The following is a 14,470-nucleotide window of genomic DNA, read 5'->3' on the forward strand; positions in this document are numbered from 1 at the left end:
GTGGTTTGGGATTACGAATTCCAATATTTGTATCAATTTCTTGGCCATTGTTAATAACAGCTTGTATCATTCAGCATCACATCATACTTTTTGAACTGGGATTTCTCTGCATAGGAGGCTATTACTATACTGATTCCAGTCAGTGCCTTCAAAGAGATTTATACAGAGGCGCATCACTTCCCGCTGAGGAAAGTTTTGTTGATCTGCAATTTGGTTCTACAAAATGAGTGGATTATGGTAGTGATGATCCTTCAAATCTGGAAAAATCAAGGCATTGGTCAACCTTAATAACAAAACATGACCGAGAGACAAGTCATACCAACCACACCCAATGAATGAAGGGGATTTATGCACAAGCTTTTAGCCTAGTCTATAGTTTCAGTCTGTATTTCTCTGCGCATCTACGACAGAGTAAAGAACTAGTATTACTTCCTCAACTGAACTCTGCTTTCAAAGATAACAAATTACTGATAAAAACTTGTGGTTGGCTTTACATGATCTAGTTTTCTCAAGTTGATACGGATAACTTGAAAATTGTGTGATTGAAACAACCATCTGTATTTCTGATTATGAGAAGCAATGGAATGTTCAGAAGCAGTAATGATTGATAATTCTGTGCCAATGAAACTTCAGATGCTGGAACTTTTGAGAATGTAAGTGCGTTTGAACTGTGCAGTCTGGACAGTGGGCTCCTAGTAGGAAATTTACCAGGTGCTACCCTGCCTGCCATTAAGAAAGTGAGCTGACTCTCGAGGTCAACCAATGCATGATCTTTGTTTTGAAACTTCAACTTGCTTCCTGGTCGGACCTGTACTTTCCATCTTTAGTCAACCATCCATGTCCAATCAAAATGTAAAGCAATTCTTCCACAACAACAGATCCATAAAATATGAACCTTTACCATAACAATAGTAAGACGTTAGATATATTCAAATAAAAATTTGACCCGTTATGATTTATATCTACAGAAAGTCTAAGAATCAGTTCTGACAAAAACAATGGAGGCGGTATCTTTGCCATTTGAGGTTGCAAAAAGGCGGGTGTCTTCAACCTCGTGGTGGTTGTTAAACATGCTTTTACGACATTATTTTAATGCATATTAGATTCAATTAACTCATGAAAATGATTATTTTTTCAAAGAAAAGCAGCATACTCCTCAGAACACCTTTGAAGGGTGTCAAATTGTCATAGCCGTGTTTGGCCTTCTGCCTGCCTGTCGCCAATCATCTGCTTTGTTGGCAATAACTGGAAAGTTCCTATCTTACATGTGTGAATGTGTGGCAATTAGTCTTAATATTTGTAGAGAATCTCAATTGTTTTTAGTGACTGTTTTTGATCAAAATCAAGAGTAAGCATCTTTCCCCTGTCTCAGTCTCCCACTTCAGGTAGTCTTCATTGGCAATTTGGCGTATGTGTATTTTTCTTTCATTTAATTTCAAAGATTTTTCAAACTTGTTCAAACATTTTCTTGGCAAGTCGGTTTAAAGAAGTGGGTCATATCATGCACTCAAATGCAGGCTAGAGCAACTACAAATGCCGATTTGACAATTATAAGCCAAAAAGAAGAAATAACACTGAATAATTTCTTTTGTAATTATCCATTAAGATCACTACTAAAACAGCCAGACTGTGAAACAAAACCAGCTAAGCCATCTATCTGTACAATAACCACGCCAACATGAACTGAAATATGTTTTATTTATGGATTGATGCTGCAATTGTAACAGTATTTATTTTCTCCTACAACAAGTCATCAACTTCATGGCTTGTGATTCTGAGTATAAATATAATCCACATGAGCAGCAAGGGTTCTTCTCATCAAGCACTCCTCTTTGCCAGCTCCTTCACAGTTCTCATCGATCTCAACTTTCTCTGCCTCAACTTCCTGCATGAACAAAAAAAAACGAAACCCTTATCAATATTCATAAATATACCACAAATCTCTGCAAATTATTTCTTCATTTGGGAACACAAAGAAAACTAAACGAAAAGGTGGTGGAAAGAAGGATAGGAAGAAGAAAAGAAATGAGAGATACCTCGTGATGGGTTAAGGGTAAAGCAGGCTCGGGCCGAGCAGCATAACTTAGCATAAAATTGATGAGAAGGGCAGCGATGAAAAGGGTACGGAGGTTGGACATTTTTTGGCTTCGGGAGAGAATTTTCAGAGGTGCTGGTTAAAGGCACAAAGAGGGTCAATTTATAGAGGCAACAGCATAGAGAAAGATACTATGGGATTAGGTGAAGTTGAATTTTAGTGGACTCTAGGCAATGGTCATAATTAAATGTCAAATCCAACCCCGAGGCTAGTTAATTTCAGACATGTGGATGTGCTTCATTGCTTGTTATATTTGAGCTCCAGCAGATCAAAATTTCCATTTTAAGACACAAACACGGGCAATGGCAACTCAATCAGTGCTATTCATCTCAATATTACAGTATAGCAATTGAGCATTTATTACTGGGAACTTACTAACATGAGACGCTTAGTTATTTTTTGCCTGATGTGTTAAGTTGAGTGATTTGATTGCTTTGAAAAGAAAAGAAAAGAAAAGAAATCTGAGTGTGAGGATTTAGCATTTTTGTACTTTTGTATCCAGTGCATGAAATTTAATCAATGGCAATATTTGCTGGGATATCTTGTAATCCAGGCTTGACCGCGTGAGATCTGAAACCTGATACATACAATCTTGAATGATTATGACAAAGCGGCTACCGTCCTTTCTCGGAGCCACTATCAACGTTTCCTCTTTTTGACTGTTCCAAATTTGTTAGCTCATTTGTGGTTTTTCCCATCACCCTTCAATTCACCAGAGACCAAGGAAGGTTCTCTTGCGGAGGCTTTATGCATGTCAAAAACAACAAAGGAAGAGTAATATTGGACCAGATGCTTCACTAGGTTTCGATGAGCCTCGCCATGGGGGCGCTGGCGGGCTCGTCCATTTGCAGATACTGAATCCCGACCCAGTATCAAGGTGGCTCAAGGCCACCCCATCAGTGCAAACGGGCTAGGCAAAGGGGCATAACCCAATAGATGTGCTTAGGATACAATATGAGTATCCATCCGCTGGTTTGGTATTTGAATTATAATACTTTTTCAATCCAACAACTACAATTTCAAATTGAAATTTGAATGCCCTGACTTACCCTTTACAAAGAAGATTCAACTCATCATTCTTGGGAATTAATTTTACCTGAGCTTGAATGGTCATCAATCCTCAAATAAACAATGACCATTCAAGTCCATATCTTACAACATTCCTACTCCATCCCCTTTCAATTTTCGCGTTTCTCACTCTCTTGCTATTACTAGAGATATGTCACCATCAACTCTTCCAGCAATAAGCTTCCACCGACTGCCATACACATCAATAATGCAATTCCTCTCTTCACAAACAAGTCGCTCTCTCTATCTATTCATGCAGTACATAAAAAGCATGTTCCAGTGTTCCACGTAATAAATTTTGTCCTACACTTGTTGCTCAAATAAAGTTCTGATGGAACAACTACGAGTACTACAAGTTCTTAACTTGCCAAATTAATTTAAGATACTAATGAGAATAGGTTCAAATTAGTAAGTTTATCAATTTTTAAAGTAAATTATTTTATTTGTTTTCATAAAATATAATAAATTTTCATAAACTTGACAATAAAATATTGTGAAAAAAGGTTTAATAGTATAACATATGATATGACATATATTTTGCCATCAACTTTAAAAATAGAGTAATCTATCTACATTTGAATTTTATATGAAAAAAGTTTTAAAGATACAATTAATCTAACTCTCTCCTAACCTAAAGTAGGTTTGTTAATTGTTTGATGGGTTAGAAAAGAATGGGGTCAGCCAAGTGGGTAACCTATGATTAGACGCACTTCCAGCCTTTGGGTCTCATCATTATATATCTCCATCTCTTCTTCAATTATATTCGCAGTCTCGGCCGAGTGCCACTCATTTATCTTATATATATCACGTCTCTAGTCTATACTTTGCATCGTTTTATTGCACAATTATGAAATGTATTACAAATGTATATAAATATACATGTTGGCGTGATGAGATAAGCCTTTAATTATTGCTTTATGCTTCCTTCACAATGGGCAAATTTGACCCTTATTCAATTCTCCCCTTTGCCATTCTTATAATTATTGGGTTTTTTTTATCACTTCATAGTTGGTTTTCTTGCTTCTCTCTTCTTCTCTTTACTTACTTTCGCTATACATGCTAAAACGATAGCACTAATACATATATTTCTTTATCCTCAAAATTACCCGATGCTTTTATGTAGATTTTGGCATCTAGGTGGCTCATTCAGTTGATCTGTTGCCGAACTGCCAATCATTAGTGCTGAATTTCACAAAGAATCTTCAGCTACTTTTAACTATATATATTATATGTTTAGTAAAATTAGGGATCGGAGAAGGGCACTAATTATTATAATTTATGATTAATTTGCAGTACTATTGCTAAGACTATCTAAAGAGAATTATCACCTCACTGCCCATGACATTCGATCATTCTGGTTCTAACCAGAAACCATCAATACCTAGAATGTTAAAATTGGCTGAGACAAGGAAAAGCGAATACTGGAAGTTGCTATGTAAAAGCAGTAATGAAGTAATGTGAAAGGAAAAGTGATTGACTACCATGCCGGCCGGCTTGGGAAACACATTAACCGTGCAAGCAGGCAGGGGCGGGCCCTTCTCCACATATCCTGTGATGATTTTAGGTGCTTTGGTGTAGGGGTATATTTTTTTTGAAGTTACCCCCAAAAATATTCAACATGTACAATAGTAACCCTTCATTTTTTTTTTCTTTTGTGCGAGGGCCCAATGCCCCAATCATGCAGGCTGGGAAAGACATTCACGCGAATCAGTTATTATTGTAATGTATTCACGTTGAAGAAGACACTTGTAATTCTTCAATGGATTAAGGGCATATGTCGGAATTATAGTTATAATAGCAATTAAACGACAACCATAATTTCAAGTCTCTTAATAACTTAAGGGACAACCCTCCTCTCTCAACCTTCCCAAAGCCTCTCTCTTAATTTCTGTGTGGCTACCTCAAAGGCTTTCCAACACCAATTCATGGCAGCCACTACCTCCAGTACTAGCTGCTCTAGTTTCTTCAATCTTCGATCGAACAACGTCGAGCCTAGGGTCCGGCCCTCGTCATCCACCCATGGCTCACCAGCTGGGTGCGGAAAGCTTGATGGCGTTGCTATGTGGTTCATCAATGGTGTAGCAACTGCATTCTTTGCATCACTGGAACGATGTTCTTGCATCCGCATAGCGACGGAGGACGACGGTGAGGAAGCCAACGACGTGCCGTTGATTCACAGTGATGGCAACATGAGGCACGATGCTGGAACTGCGAGCAGGAGGAGGACGGGGAAAGGGAAGAAAGGAGGGGGAGGAGCATTGCTTGAACACTAAAGTGGTGGAATATTTTTGTTTATTACTTTTGGTAAGTTAAATATGCTGGGGTTTCTTTGGGTTTGTGAAATTTTTATGGGGTTATGGCTTTTGGGAGGATTTGGGCAATGGTAAAACCCGCAAGGAGTTAAATATTTTTACTTTTGTTTGAATTTGTGATGAATATGAAATGGAAAATAAGAAAAATCTCTCCTTCTTAATTCTCATGCTCTTCAAATTTTTTTATAAAATGTCAATTTTTCCACAATCCATTTTCAGGCCAATTGTTCAGAATTCAGATTGTTTTTATCTTGTATAAATAAATTGCAAGTGGCTAGAAAAGGTTTGCTGGAAACTGACAATTTTTTATCAATTATTCATTGAATATGGGAAGATTTTGGTTTCCCCCTGTTCATTAATTCATAAGGTTGGATCTTCCCTTAGAAGCACATGTTGCCAAATGATCATAGCATGGAAGTGTCATGATTCTTCTAAATAATTCCACTTCCTCACTTACTCAATACAACCAGCCTGTACATGTTAATATTGTTCCCCGGCCCCAAGAACACATCACAGAAATTTTATACCTGGTAAATCCCATAACAATAAAGAACTAAATAGTTAACATTCAAAACCAGAAGTTAGCTCAGGCCTTATATTATCATGTGGTTATGATTTTTTTTTTCCTTTAAAGAATATTCTATGTTTAACCTTTTTCCTTCTCAACCTCATGTATGAAATTTGAACTTTAGGCAATTTGGTAATGCTTCATATATATGTTATTTTTCCGTATAGAATTCAATGCTTTACTCCAATCAACTTGATCAGCATATTCAATATTAAACCCTAGCTTTTGAACACAGCTAGGACAGTGATTATACAGATGGAGCTGATTTTTTTTTTTTGCAAGAAAAATACAGAGAGTAAACAGGGACCTAAAGGTGCTGCTTTAAAATATTCAAAACGACTTTGATCCATGATTATGAATGATGTTGGCATTTTTGGTATATATATCATCATGTTGTTTGTTGGATTGTGGGACAGTTTCTTTTGCTTTTGTTTTATCTTTTCTCCTAACCCCAAGCTCGGAATCCAAAGATTGATTACTTTAACAGCAAAACCCACATTTCTCTCCATGGCCCTTGAAGCAAATATGCTTCCCATGAGAGGAATGGAAAGGAAAAGAGGAGCCAAGTCGAGAAATTAAGAGGACATTGCAGTAATTTCAGTTTTTCCCATGGGCAGGGGTCAAATCAAAACCCACCAAGTATTGTTCCCTAATCGTTTTTTAACCAAAAAGCTTTAACTTGATTACCTTTGATTGCAAATCATTTTGGTCATGCGTGCTACTCAGTCCCTAATCCGAAGGCCTGACACTGCCACACCGCTAATTATTGAGAATCATAGTACTAGATATTTTTGTTTCCCACACGGATGTTGTGCTGAGAAGGATGTTCTCTTTCTCTGCAAAATTTCAGTTCAAGAGAACAAAAAAAAAAGGTGCTTGAAAGGTTCAAATCCGGATTAAAGAAAGACAACATATTTTATCCATCGTTACAGTGAGGCATTTTGCAGTATGATAATAGACACTTATGTTATACTCGCGTCTAACACAAGGATTGGACCCGTCATTAGTATTTGTTCGATTAATATTTTTAATTTTTAATTTTTTTATTTTTTAAATATCTATTATGTCATAAGTCGAAATTTAAATCTAACAATCTTAAATTTTGAAAAAAAATTTAAATAATTTTATAAATTACATATTTACATTATCAATTCAAAAGATATATATGATAGGTGATTAAAAGTTTATATTTATATACTTAAAATTTATTTAATTTTTTATTGATATAAAATTCATGATAATTAAGTAAAATAAAAGTAAAATTTTTATTTTTATTAATGTAAAATCCATTTCGTAATAAATAATTTAATTTACAAAGAAGTTCGATAGTCTATCAGGGGCCTAGAGTCCACTAAAAAAATCCGACATTGGGCTTACTAGTTCAATTAGGTTATGGGCATAAAGCTGGTCCAGTTACTCTCTTATGGACCCTGGAAAGCTCCATTGATGAGTGATAACACTGTCTGATTCGTCCGAGCAAGAGCCCACCGTTTTTTCATTTTTTATGTCTCTTTCCCTCTCAGCACGTAACTGACAGCTTACTTACTGCTACGCAGCAGCATCAGATCAACCGCGCGCCAGTTTTAATAACCGCACCACCCCCACTGCAAAAAAAAAAAAAAAACCAAAACAACCCAAGCCATGCTCCATATTGGGGAAGAAACCCCTTCCAGGTAAACACATTCAAATATTAGGGTTTTATTTCTTCCTATACTTCGCATTCAAATAACAATGTTAATTGCCAAATTTTTGAATTTGAATGTTTGGGGTAGGTTTGAGTTACTGAGCATGGTTAAAAAGCACTCGAATTTATTGGGAAAAACGACGGTGGATGAACATGATGCTTCCGACGTTCAAATGGACGGCCAATTTTGGCACGACGTCTTCGATTTGTATTTCGTTCGGGGTAAGGAATCGAGAGGACGCCAAGATGATGATCTCATATTTTTTGTGAGAAAATGGGTATCAAAATCTGGATCCCTTCTTTTTATCTCAATTTTGTTTTTTAATATTGGGAAATTAAGGTAATTGTTTCAAATTTATGCTGCTATAGAGGGGACATGATTTTAATGATAAAGACGAAGGCTTTGCTCCTTACTTTGTACGCAGGTGGGCACCTGAGGTAAAAGAAAGTCAAAACCAACTTGAGTCTGAATTGATTTTCTTGTTTAATTTGATTCCGTTTGACTCTAGTAGTTTTCTTAGGTTCTTGTAATAATGCGGTAGTTGAAACCTTTCATATCTTTAATTCAAGTTACTATATTAATTGTCTATACTTTTGTGAACTAGTTGGATAAGTTAGTTGGTGAGAGTTTATCGGATGTGGATTGGAGGCGCTCTTTTTACTTGAACATGATTGCACATACTTCGTACTCTGTAACCGTAGCGATTTGCAGGTAACTTCTCCCATTGCTTGTATTGTGTTTTATCTATGCAATGTGATACATTTTTTCTTACTTTGCTGTATATAAGCTTCATGCTGTTGATACTTTCCTAAATTTAAACAGTATATTTTGTTTCTTACTACACTAACAATGTCTTTTTGTTCCTCCCCCCTTCCCCTTTGGTGAACTAACTTTTCTGTCTCTGAATTTGAATTTCGGGATTTAAGAAAGAAAAGGGATATTTATTTGCTGCTAAAGGGTTTTTTCTTTTTTTCTTTATTGATAGCTTCAGCGTGATAGATTATGATTAAATATGAACTGTTTGTTCTTTTCCTCTTTTTCCAGTCACCGTGTACTTAGAAATCATCAAGCAGGGCAAGATACACCATTGTCTCCTATCTACAAGGTAAAATCTGCCTTATTGTAGCAAATGATGTCAGTAACCTTTTAGGAGGACATATTTATATCTTTCAACACTTTGGAATTGCTTGTACTCTTGAAATTAATATCTGTCATCATGGAGAAAATCTGCCCAAAATTGTTCCTGAGAAGTGAAGAAAAAAACATGTGATTATTACTTCTAACATGCTGTATGAATTACTGAATTCATCCTTCTTGTTATAAACCATAGGTATTTACATGCAACGGAAATGGGGTTGCTGTGGCTAACTTTTGCATTTAAGGAACTTGAATTATTTTTATGCTAAATCAAATACTGTCTCTTGCATGGACTCCAGAATGTCCATACCCATCTTTGGAGGCCATCTTATCTAATTGTCAAGCTTTCACTCTGCTATCCTGCAGGTTGTGAAGACTGTTTATGCATCTCCCAGCCGAGTAAATTTTCATTTGGACTCCAAAAAGGCAAGCATTTCTATTTGCATTAAATCATGGGGATATAGAGGTTATCTTCAATTTCATGACATTCTCACTAACATGGATCTAGGAAGTAGAGACAACGCCAGCCTATCCAGATATCTGTTTCGCAATAGATGATTTTGACTCCACTTTTGATGCAGTGGTAAATTCTTTTCTTTTCCTTCCCAAGTTTTTGCATCAGTGTGTTTATGATCATATTGTTGCATAAATGTACATGATATTGTGATTAAATATTTTTATTTTCAAATTGTTTTTTTTATAACGAAATTTCCAATTTACTAAGCTACTGCTCATTGTGCGGAAGAATAAGTTTAGAGTGGTATATGAGGCTTCAACTTGGCTTGTGTTACTGCCTTCTTCTTGCAACCCACTTTACTAAGCTAATGAGAAGTTGGAACTTGCCATTTGTGCGGCGTGTGAAAGTACCAAAGTCACTTCCATATTGAAGATTTGCATCCTTTCTTGGTTATACTATTGTCCTGTTGTTCTTTGTTATTTATAATGACGTTGCAGGTTTTCATTAAAGGCAGAAATTTCTTGTTAATTGTAGGACCTCTAATACATAGCTTTGACATTTTTCTCCTCCATATGCAGGTCTTGACAGATACGGATCATTGCTATTGTGTGCTTCTTAATGCACTTGATGGGGCAGCATTTCCTAGTGACAAGGAAACAAATGATAGCAGTTCCAGTGACAAATTGCCATTGAGAGTAGATACAAATTCTATGAAGACGAAAACTAGTAAGGTTTGAGTCATATCTCAGGTCCTTTGTGATAATTTATTTGTGTTAGTCCCATGATCAGCCATAGGCTTCTCTTCCAAAGGAGGTACTTAGAAATGCTTGATTTTTGGCATCACTTCATGATTGTCAAATTTGGTAAAAAAAAATAAAATTGTCAAACGAACATACCAAAATGATTTTTTTTCTTTCAGAATAGAGGTACCTATTGGCCCAGAAGTTTTTGAAAACATTCCCTTCCCACCCCTCTCACAGAATCCTGAACTTTTGTTTTACTCTTGCTTGTGATGGATGCTCCTTGTCGTTAGGCTACCAATATAGAGAATTTTTTAGACATTTTTAGAATTTCTATTTGCTGTTCTTTAGAACAATGAATTGACCAGGAAGGGCAATGAGGTGGAATAGTTGACTAGGACTTGAATGGCCTGCCTTTGGATTTTTAACAATGGTGCATTTTAGTGCACAAGGAATCTTGCTTTAAATTGATCTTCCTGTAAAACATTCCAATTGAAGTAGCATAAACCATGAAAGACATAGATATGCATGAGAAGAATTTTTTTTCCTACTTTTCTTTTATCATTTTAATGCTGCCAAATTGGAATATTTTATTATCATGAATAAGTTTTGAAGATGCAATTTATAAACAACATTTTCGTTATCATCACATAGATTGGCATAATTCTCTCAAATTATCAAATAGACTGAGGTTTGAATTTTCCATATTTTTGTACATTTATTTTGTGAAAAGCTGCTTAGGAGTTCTATACGTGCTACACTACTTACAAGATTAGTTTGCAAACAACTTGACATGTTGGTAACTGTTTTGGCAGCTTACACTTTTTTCTGGATTTGTCAGCTATCAAATGGTTCGGGATGCTTATGACGGTATACCTTTTCGGAATTACTCTTCTCAAGAATGGGCATCTGTTTTTGTTCATTAAGAATTCTGTAAAAACTTAGCGTATCAGCTGATAAAATATTTTCTGCTTTAGTTATGTGATGAATGTTGATGAAGAAATTGATTGATATGTTAAACATGCAAGCATGGCTTATTTGGCATTGCATTTAGTTCTTTTGTTTAAGCACAATTAACGTGCCTTCCATGTACCTTTTAGCACAGTTTTGTAATGGGTCCGCCCCGATGGTGCATTAAGTGCAGCATTTTCTTCATTTATCAAAAAGTCTTGTAATGGTTCAGCACCATTGGTGCCTCTTAGTGCAGCATTTTCTTCATTTATCAAAATGTCTTGTAATGGGTCAGCACCATTGGTGTCTCTTAGTGCAGCATTTTCTTCATTTGTCAAAAATAATAATAGCAATGTGCCTGTAGAAAAATAGACATGTTAAATCTGTCAAGTTCCAGCTGAGTTTGTGTTCACTAAGCTGGCTCTAGTTTAAAGGATGCAAAACATGTAGACTGCTAAGCTTATGTTGTAAGCAGGGTTTTTTAGCTTTTAGTTTTTCCTTAATGTCTTCTTCATGCTTATTCAGTTCTCATCTCATATCATTTCTCTCACTTGCTTAGCTGGGAGTTCTCGATTTGGAAGTCTTCTGTCACTTGGTCATTCCTCGGGCAAAACAGACAGGCTTTACATGAAAGGTCCTGGAGGACGTGGGGAAGTTGAAGTGGCTGTTTCAGGTGTTGCGGGTCAGTAAGAAATTCCTTATTCAAAATCGATCTTGTAAAATTCACTTTCTTCTTTGTTTCCTTTTTTTCTCAATGCTAATGTAGGTTAAATGTTGCAACCAACTGTAAATTGGTTGTGACCTATGTTTCTTAATGAGTGTCAAAGCTCAAATTGTCCTATGTCCAATTGATCAATCATTCTCACAAATTGAGGGTATTGAGGATTATAGTGATTACTTGTAGGTAATGATGTGTTGTCAGTGTAGTTTGTGTAAATGTTTTAATTGTGAACAATCTGTACTCCATTACCTAAGCAAACAATTATGAATATTTTGCTTCCCCTTTTTATTAATGCTTTATATTTCCCCTTTTTATGAGCAACTGTTCTGTTTTTTGAATAGATATTAATTGATTGACCATATGAAGTGAATGGTGCATCTAAGGATTGCATTAAATACTGAATCAAGATATTACTCTGTCAGATCAGAGCAGGGAGGATTCAGGCCCTTTTTCTCCTGTTATATCAAAAAGGGGTTTTGGACTTGGCTCAATTGTTCGTAAAGCAGCTTCTGTTGCATCTGTGGCAGCAAAGCATGCTTATGCAGCAGCTGCTGCCACCTCGACTTCTGATGAAGAGATGATACCTCTCAAATGCTGCTTAATGTCTATAACATTGCCCTGGGAGCACATTGCTTATGATCTTTTGTTCAAGGTAAGATCCTTATTCCATAATAACGTATGATGCCCTCACCAATTTTTGTCTGCATGCCAATGAGTGTGCTAACTTCAATATTTGCTTATTGCCAAACTCAGGGAAGTCCTCCGGTGAACTTGTAATTTTCTTGTATTCCCTGTTGCCAAAATCCGCTAAACAGATGGTCAGACGCAACCTGCAGAAGGAAAAAGCATTCGAGAAGTGCACTTTCCAAGAATGTGCAAATTTCCACCTTCCAGAGCATGAAAGGAGATTCTCTCTACTCATATATTGATGTGGGTTTGGGTGTCTCAGGGCTGTACGTTGAATAAATGTTTATTATTAACTGTAAATGCTAATCTGTTCTTTACATGACTTCATTGTATCAGATTGTTTTATTACATTCCTAATGAATTCAGAGGTTTTACATTCGACTTTTCCTGTCTCTTCTATGGCAAGTCTATCGCTTAGCACTACTATTTCCATTTCAATAGGGATTGTTTTATTGAGCTGCCCTAAAAGTTGTAAAAGACTGAGGAATTTTTTTTGTTTCTGCGTGTGTGCATATTTTCCAAGTTTCAAGTGCTTTCTCACCTTTCTTGCTGTTGGGGTTGTTTCTCTCATTGATCAACCAGTTCAATTTTGTGTTAGGTACTCTACTATGGCTTTTCATGCGCTATCAAATCTACTTTTGCCAAAACAAGTTAAATTATGCAATCCTTAACTAGACATCTGCTTGGGAAAACTTTTATGTGCATTGCTTTTGGTCCTGGTGGACCGTGCGCGTTAACTTTGTTTGTTCGTCTATTAGTTTGCAAATGGACGATTGTTACCGTTAATCAAATAGTCAAAACACTTAATAAAATTTCAATGTATGATATTTTTAGACATGTTATAAGTTTTCTTTGATTTTTTCTTAATATGTTATTTATTTGGCTATCGTGTTAATCTCATGCTTGTAAATTAATAAACAAAAATAAAGTTTGAGTACTTTAATTATCAAATAGAGAATGTGATTTAACAAAAGGCATTTGGGATTTCATCTCCGGGGTAGGATGTCCTTGCAATTGCCTTTTCGTGTGCACATGGGAGAGACGGGCACCAAACTAGGTTGCCTGCGGCTGAAGTAAAACCCAAAGATGGCAAAGGGCTTCTAGGGTTTGGACGCATGGGCAGAGGCTATTGGCTAAGGGCTTCGAAACGATTGCTTAGTCTTTTAACTTTTCCAAAACACACGGTTTTGCATTTGAGGGAAATGTTGACGCTTCGAGTGTGGCAAAGAAATTTACTACTTTTGGGCTTCTCCCACCTCGAAGCAGGTTAAAAGTTAAAACAATGATAATCCTACGAAAATCATAGTTGGGCCCTTCTTTACTTTATATCTTTCAAAAACCAGTAACATAAATCATCAAGAAAATTTTACTCAAGTCGATTTGCCATTAAATTACTAAAGCTCAACAAAGCTAAATGGCATTAAGCCAAAAAAAGAAGGTATATATCATTGCAGCACATGAAGCCAACTTCCTTATATATATGTATATGTTAATCAAAGCAGTTAAGTGAAAAAGGGGTGGCCTATGGTTAATGAGCTCACTTTCATTAAAAAAGGGTTCAAATTACCTCTTGCAGAGTACTGCAAATGAAATTAAATATGGTAGCATTAGAGTAGCAGATGGATCGTGTGCATGTTAGCCTCCACTATGTATAGGATAGTGGCTTTTCGGAATGGGTAGCTGCCATGCTAAAACGAAGACTAACTGCCAAATAAAGAAAAACTTCCAAGATCCCCATGAAAAACAAAAAATAAAAAATAAAGACTATGTTCCCAACTTCCACGAACACCAAGTAAGAAAACTACCCTGGAATCTGCACTACCGTGGAAACAATTCTAAATCAATAAAGAATATAGTGAAAAGAAAAGCAAACCGCTCTGATTTTGAGGCTACAATAAGTCAGGTAGGCTAAAACAAAAGGCAAGTCTAATTCCCCACAAAAACTAATAAAACGTAACTTAAAAATGTTAGGGTTCTCAGTATAATTAAAATAAATATACAGTAGCTAGGAATCGAAGACTTTTCCAATTAAGAGAAAAAAAAAAAAAC

The 14,470-nt window shown here is 36.1% G+C and overlaps 3 protein-coding genes across 3 annotated transcripts; 2 read left to right on the forward strand and 1 right to left on the reverse strand.

The window, feature by feature from the left end:
* Nucleotides 1-1,569: 1,569 nt before the first annotated feature.
* LOC110417021 (phytosulfokines) lies at nt 1,570-2,194 on the reverse strand. The gene is made up of 2 exons (XM_021429182.2): nt 2,037-2,194; nt 1,570-1,885 (listed from the first exon to the last, which is right to left on the reverse strand). Exons 1-2 carry the CDS (start codon nt 2,136-2,138, stop codon nt 1,760-1,762), a joined length of 228 nt encoding a protein of 75 aa, XP_021284857.1. The 5' UTR covers nt 2,139-2,194; the 3' UTR covers nt 1,570-1,759.
* Nucleotides 2,195-3,965: 1,771 nt separating this feature from the next.
* On the forward strand, nt 3,966-5,636 carry LOC149527194 (uncharacterized). Its single transcript, XM_089783629.1, has one exon. The coding sequence runs from the start codon at nt 5,089-5,091 to the stop codon at nt 5,434-5,436; it is 348 nt and encodes a 115-aa protein (XP_089639755.1). The 5' UTR covers nt 3,966-5,088; the 3' UTR covers nt 5,437-5,636.
* Nucleotides 5,637-7,561: 1,925 nt separating this feature from the next.
* CW7 lies at nt 7,562-12,802 on the forward strand. Its single transcript, XM_021428629.1, has 12 exons — nt 7,562-7,716; nt 7,816-8,005; nt 8,097-8,165; nt 8,333-8,439; nt 8,773-8,833; nt 9,232-9,291; nt 9,374-9,448; nt 9,901-10,053; nt 10,878-10,932; nt 11,573-11,695; nt 12,157-12,386; nt 12,488-12,802. Exons 1-12 carry the CDS (start codon nt 7,685-7,687, stop codon nt 12,509-12,511), a joined length of 1,179 nt encoding a protein of 392 aa, XP_021284304.1. The 5' UTR covers nt 7,562-7,684; the 3' UTR covers nt 12,512-12,802.
* Nucleotides 12,803-14,470: the final 1,668 nt, after the last annotated feature.

This window comes from Theobroma umbraticum, unplaced genomic scaffold, assembly GCF_002168275.2.
Source record: "Theobroma umbraticum cultivar Fairchild unplaced genomic scaffold, ASM216827v3 scaffold_51.0, whole genome shotgun sequence".
Taxonomy (NCBI): domain Eukaryota; kingdom Viridiplantae; phylum Streptophyta; class Magnoliopsida; order Malvales; family Malvaceae; genus Theobroma; species Theobroma umbraticum.